Below are 7069 nucleotides of genomic sequence, written 5' to 3' on the forward strand. Positions count from 1 at the left end.
ACTGGGGGATGGGGAACTGTAGGGCAGAAAGAAGATGGGGGGCTCCTCCCCACTTTTATCATTTATTCACCAGCTTTCTCCAGACGTTTAGCTTCCAATTTCAATCTTTCCCAAGTCAGGATAAGCTATAGCCTAGGCTAAAACTACACCTCACACTCAATAAAAACAGACAGTGCTTCCCATATTAGCTTCTCCCAGTTATCCAGAACCGATAGACTCTCCAATTCTGCATGATCCTGATGTCATTTTCAGTACTTCTTTACCATCAGTAGCAGCACCCAATGATGTGGAAGAAGAACAAGATTTGTGATAGGAGATTAAGATTAATAACTGTTCCACCTTTAAGTGACATGTATGTATGTATGTAACCCTTAATTCTGGTGTATACTATTTCCCAAAAGCTAAAAATATTTTAATTTAGAGTTGACAGAATTTCTGTATATGCTCCTCCACCATCTGTCTCCCTTCTATATCTGTTTCTCTAAGGATGTAAGGTGTGGCTACCAGAAAATTTTTGAACAGAAAAAAGTGGTTGAGAGTTTAATTTGTTCCCTTTTAGGGTAGGTGAATTGCTGAAGCTCATACTGTTGATCCATCCAGATCCAACAGAGAACACCAAAAGATATAGTATTAAATGTAAACTGTGCATTTTTAAAAATTTGCACATTTTTAATCAACACAATGTTGGTCTAAAACAGAGGTGTTAAATTCAAGTCGTCACATTGTCATCACGTGACATATCACAACTTCCCCCCCTTTGCTAAAATGGGGGGGAGGCGTGGCAAGCATATGATGCATCTGGCTCGCGGGCCGCGAGTTTGACACCCCTGGTCTAAAACATAATCATTGCTTCAGTGCATTGATTGTCCTTGCAGAATCAGGTTAATATGCTAAAAATGGAAAAGATTGAGGATTGGGATAGGAGGAAATTTAAAGGGAGTGCATGGTGGACTGATGGTCCCTTCATGCGCTGTTGATTTTTGTTTGTTGCAGATAGTTGGTCAGACTGGTCAGATTGGTCAGGCTGTGATGCATCTGGAGTCCAGGTCCGCACTCGCCAGTGTAATATTTTATTTCCTGTGGGTCAGCAGTGCTCTGGGAATACGACTGAAAGTCAGCCGTGTGATTCTGATTCCAATTTCATACCAGGTAAGAGCAAGCATGGATGATACCCTGATGTGATTCCTGAATAACAAGCATGGCTAGGTAGCTGCACCCTTGCTGAAAGTAGACTGAGATCTGTCTAAAATGAAGAATTAAGGGCTTGTCTCTGTTCAGTAAGAGGGAGCTGGAGGAAGAGACAAGGATGTTTAGTTTTCCCTCTTATCCCAAATGTACATGCCAGTCCAGTTGATGGATTTAAATCTCTTTTTTCTCCTATCTTGGCTTTTACATTCTGCTGATATTGCTATATAGCAGCATTCCTCAACTTTGGCAACTTGAAGATGTGTGGACTTCAATTCCTAGAATTCGCTAGCTAGTTCTTCAAGCCACCACGGTTGAGAAACATTACTGTATGGCATACCACTTTAATAAAATTATTATGATTGGTTACACAGTCAGGTAGATGTGCATTTTGACCCACCTATCAAGTCCTTTTCAAGGACCTGGATTAGGCATTATTATTATTATTACTGGATTTACTGGATTTGAGGGCATTATTATTCTGGCAAATTAGCAACTTGTGTTGTGTACTTAAGGTATCCTTTGAGGAATAATTTGCTTGCAGTCAAATGAAACTTACTTGGACTTTCTTCACCATTAAGCTGTTAATTCAATTATTTGTTACTGTAGATATAACTGTTGCAAGAACCAGCAGTATCAAAGAAAAAAGATGTGGTGGTAAGATTCTTCACTTTTGTCTTATTTGTGACAATTATTCGTTTTTTTCCACCCGCAACACTTTCATGAAAGTTTGCTCTATTTTTTTTACATCAGCCAAGACTGAAATTGCACATTTCAAATTTCTGTGACTCTCCTGTGCTCCATTAGTGGAGAATAGATGTAATGCAGTATTTAACACTTGGGCTTTTTGTGTGCTCTGAGCTTGGTTATTTTCTTGCAGATCTTTCATTTCCAGGAGACCTAATATCATTGTTGTGAATGGAAAAATGAAGTTTGCAGATTGTTTATGCATAGTGGCTTTCCCTGCCAGTCTTGTTGGGGATGTAATTTCTTCTGTAATGGTTCCCTGATTAGGGTGTTGTTTCTTCCCTGATTGTTTATCTGGGGCTGTTTGCTGCTTATCTGGGTGATGGTTGCTATGGAGAGTTGATCTGGGATTTGGGTTTCCTTCCTTGGTCTTTGGTTATGTTCTAAATGGTATCTAGATGGGATTTATCTCAGTGTGTCTGTTGACTTGTCAGAATGTCAGTATTATTGTACCATTCACTATTCATGTTAGATTATGCTGGGTACCACTGGGAATCTTTTGATTGTGGCATTATAAGCAACAGGGAAGGCATGGTAAAGAATTCTTTCTTGTATTTCTTTAGAATTGGGATGAATTCTTTCACTATAGTCTGACTCTTTCCTGCTTATTTCACTATCATTAGCATGGATAAATTAAGGCATTGTGCAAGCCTTGCCAAGTTGAAAGGGTGGTCACAAGTAGTTATACATTTAATGGTCCCAGTAGTCTTTACTGCATTTGAATCCAAATCTCTGGCAAAATCTTCAATGAATAATTTTGGCAGCTCAGTCATGATGCTGATGGTAGTCGGTATGTGAAATTTTGCTGCAGCCACTGATCAAATGGTCAATTGTTTCATCCTTTCCACTACAAAGGCTGCATTTGCTGTTGTTTTTACATGTTGAATTTTCACCTTCATGTAGTCAGTTAATAAAGCTTGTTCTTGAGATGCTAAAATAATGCCTTCAGTTTCTTTAACACTCCTGATCTTAACCAACTCCATGTGGGGTTTTTATTGGTATTATTATTTTATCCAGGCTATTCCTCTATATATTACCTCAAGGCAGCAAACTTATCTAATACTCCTGCCCCCTCTTTTCCCCCCAACAACAACCTTCTGAGGTGGTTGGGCTGAGAGAGAATTACTGGCCCAAAAGTCATCCAGTGGCTTCCATGCCTAAGGCAGATCTAGAACTCAAAGTCACCCAGTTTCTAGGCCAGCACCTTCACTACTATATCAATTAGGTGTCCATATAATTGTGATGGCCTTGCAAACTTGTTCTGCTCTAAAATATATATCTGGCAGGAAATTCAGAAAGCAGAATTCTGTAATCAATATAAAATTTAGTATTTTACTTTGCTCCGGAAATAAGTAATATACAAAAATTATAACATGTAAACTAAATAAGGTATTGATTTTATTTTCTCATTCATCTAATTTGTAGAATTTAATCTGTTCCACATGACTGCTGTGGGGCTGAGTAGCTCAATTCTTGGATGCCTTCTGACTCTTCTGGTTTACACTTATTGCCAGCGATATCAGCAACAGTCTCATGATGCCACTGTCATTCATCCAGTATCCCCAGCACCTCTGAACACCAACATCACCAATCACCTCAACAAACTGGACAAATATGATTCTGTAGATGCCATTAAGGTAAGGAATCAATAGTGGCCATGTGTTGTCAAATGTAGATACACAAATTCCATTGTAAATTACTATGGGCTGTTTCAGGAGGGGCACAGTTAGACTTCCAGTGTTACAGTCAACCCCACTATCCTCCAGAATTCTAATTTTTGTGTGACAGATGAACATATTTACATAATTCACTGAGCTTTTTTAGTGCATTTAATTTTATTTAATTATTTGAATTTTGTTTTAGCCATGCCTATTTTTGCCAGAATGACCTCAGGTATACCATACAGAGTATTAAGCATGGCTCTCAATTCCAAAAAGTGTGTTCATAGTAAACATAAAGGAACATTTTTAATGCATACTGTAGAACCAGCATTAGAACTGATTCTGTTTCTAGACTTGATCAGGCAGAACTTCTCTTGAATTATATGGCAGCACTTTAAAGCAGTTTTCATAGCCTGATTATACTTGCTGACTTCTAAAGCCATCTGTCATGTCATACGGAGTCTGGTATGCAAATTCTGTGGCATCTCTAGTGGTGTTCAAATCTTGAAAATGTTAAAGTGATATAAGTTATGGTTTCCTCGTCATCATCTGTTTTATATATTTTTCCACAATTATTTGTCACATTATTCAAACTTTGTTCTTTCAAGTTGCCCACAAATGTTGACAACAAAATGTCAGCAAAATAATTGTTTTTAAACCACTTCCTATTTTATTTGATTATATCTTTTTACTTGATTTCCCTTTTTCTTTTTTCATATTCCCAAATTTCCACCATAGTGTTGCTTTTCTTTCTCTTCTCTTCACTGCACCTCATAAATATTCATGTATTTTAATGAGAATTTACTCTTTTCCTTTTCTTATTCTTTTCTCAGGCATTTAATAAAAATAATCTCATCCTAGAAGAACAAAACAAGTACTTCAATCCACATCTTACTGCAAAAGCGTATTCCAATGCCTATTTTACAGATTTGAATCACTACGATGAATATTAAAAAGGCATCTGCTAATTTCATATGGGTCTCCAAGATGTGAACCCTCTGTGTGAATATCAAATTGTTAATACCATGTTGTTGCCAGCTTTAACACAACAAAAAGCACTCAGTTGTGTTGGTACAATCTTGCAGTAAAGAAACAACTTTGGTAATGCAATATTTGTATTGTGTTGTACATTGGAACTATACATGCAAGAAATGAAATGTCTTGTGTAGGACACTTTGAGGCTTGCTACCATCCTACTAATTCATCTCTTCAGTTTCTCAAATATGTATGGGAAGGGCCATACATTGCCTTCTGGATGCAGCATTCTTATTTGCCTAAGAGACAACTCTTCCATGAATGGGAAGCCAAACGAGAGAAAATAACAGATTATTGAATGAAATTACTATTAGCAGCAGAAGCCTTAAGCACTTCATCCTCCATGCCAGACCAGAATATTGATGCAGTATGTCCTAAAGAAACTGGTACCTTGTATGGCTACACCATTATGGTGGAAGCTACGTAGCTGGCCTGTGCCACAGAGGAACAGAAGAACAAGTAACATAGCAAATCTAGAAATAGGCAGGCACTGTTTGTTTCAATCGGCCAGGATGGGACGATTCATAGAAAATAAATAAGGGTTCACTGTATTCTGCATGATATTGGCATAAAGTTCTGTACCAAGCAAGGATGCCTGCATCTTGGGCACCAGTTTCCAGCTGTATGTAAGGATCCACCTGGAATGTTCATTATGAAATTGACAAACTGTGTTTTATATTTTTGTTGCTTTTATGTACTGACAAAAAAGGATAAAAACTGCAAAAGGGAAACCAAAGCAGCAACAAAAACCTTACTCTAAGGCATATCAAACTTCAAACAGCTGATTTCTTAAACTCAGCCCTAAACATTCTGTATGGAATAATATTGTTCAATCTTTCTATTACAACTCTAAAGAACCAGGGTGGCACTCTACCTTTCAAAAGAGTAAATTGTTTTGCAATACCCTCTGCCGCCTCCTCTGCCATTGAATTGTTTATTCCCTTGAATATTTTGGGCCATTATAATTTCATTTGAAAATTACATTATTGCATTTTTTACAGTGATAATTTTCCCAAAAACTTTCTGCATACCCCTGTTTTTTAAATGTTTTCCTAGGAAGGCATATCCCCCTTCTAAAGTTTCTAAACTCTGCTGTATTGTATTTAACTTTATTGTATATCCACCAAATTAAACTCCCACCTCCAAGTTTCAGAACTAATTTTAGTTGAAAGAGTAATCATGTGCCAGCAAAGGGCCCCAAATTTTATTGAAACCCCCTCCTTAATTATCCACCACTAAAATAAAAATAAAAACTTTGTAAAATGTTTAGATGGTACTTATTGAGTTAATGAATATAAATTATTATATAAAGAAAATATAATGTGGTTATTAAAACTTTTAAATGCCAGTATTAAAAAGGCTCTAGATCACCACATATTTTGAAGTTTTACTGATTTAAATTACTCCACCTTGGTAAATTTTGAATTTCCAATAATAAATACTTGACCAAGACATCTTTTGAATAAAATATATCTCTTGTATAGAAGAATATAGAATGGTGGGTGGGCAGTTATTTAAAAAAAATGTTTTCAATTTGGCAAGTAATTACTTTTTAAATGTCCATCTAAATTTTTTTTTTACATTCCATGATAAAGACAGCATGCTTTTTAAAAAAAACATATTAAAATATAGCCAAGGAATTAAAAGAAATTGAGACATCCTATTTAGGAACGAAAAACTCCATGATAAATCACAAGTACAAAAGGAGAAAAAATTTAAAAATGGGACAGAAAATTTTTTAAAACTGAAAAGAAACTAGTTATAATCCTAGTGAATGAGATGTGTTGAAAATATATACAAGAACATTCCTCATCACAAGCCAAGTAGCCCTTCAATCTCCAAAAGATATGAAAATAAAAAAGTTAAACTATAAAAACAACTTTGCTATGAATAAGCAATGAACATCTGTATAGCTACTACATCCAAAACAGATAAACAACCCTTCAGAGCATATTCCTGCAATAAACAAAAATAAAATTGGGAAACTTGAATGATTTCATGTATGGAAGCTAATCCGGAAAAGTAATGATCATCTTTACATTTCAATTTGAAGATTCCATTTGCCAAGATTAAATGCAGAATAAGATCCCATGCTTTACTGTAAATCCTAAAACACTCATAACAACAAGTGTAGCTTTCTTTCCTGAGCACAAATGGAAACCTATATGGTTTCAGTTTCCAGCTTGACTACAAATCAAGTCTAAACTCTCCATAATAATTACTGTAGACCGATCTTACTCAATGTTTCAGAAATGGTTAGAAATGGTAAATTATTTCTACGAAATAGATCTTATAAACAGGTCCCTTCATCGTGAAGAGCCTTTCTTAATTCAGCAGATGGCTTGTGCCTGCCTGCCTGCAGATCCATTCCTGCTTTTGCCCTCCTTTTCTTAAGAGCAGATGGAAAAGCACAAGTGCTTCTATTTTTAATGTTTTAAAAA

The 7069-nt window shown here is 36.1% G+C and overlaps 1 protein-coding gene across 3 annotated transcripts in view; it reads left to right on the top strand.

The window, feature by feature from the left end:
* Positions 1-6605, top strand: part of SEMA5A (semaphorin 5A) — a 228959-nt gene extending 222354 nt beyond the window's left edge. For 2 of the 3 annotated variants that reach the window (XM_087890210.1, XM_087890209.1), the window contains 4 exons: positions 994-1149; positions 1795-1842; positions 3358-3569; positions 4427-6463. In XM_087890210.1, the coding sequence (XP_087746336.1) occupies positions 994-1149; positions 1795-1842; positions 3358-3569; positions 4427-4546 (536 nt within the window). In that variant the 3' untranslated portion in view covers positions 4547-6463. Of the gene's footprint in view, positions 1-993; positions 1150-1794; positions 1843-3357; positions 3570-4426 lie in introns of all 3 variants that reach the window. The other variant, XM_060691100.2, reaches the window with a different exon arrangement.
* Positions 6606-7069: the final 464 nt, after the last annotated feature.

This window comes from Pantherophis guttatus, chromosome 3 (genome assembly GCF_059756535.1).
Source record: "Pantherophis guttatus breed Tessera chromosome 3, ASM5975653v1, whole genome shotgun sequence".
NCBI lineage: Eukaryota > Metazoa > Chordata > Lepidosauria > Squamata > Colubridae > Pantherophis > Pantherophis guttatus.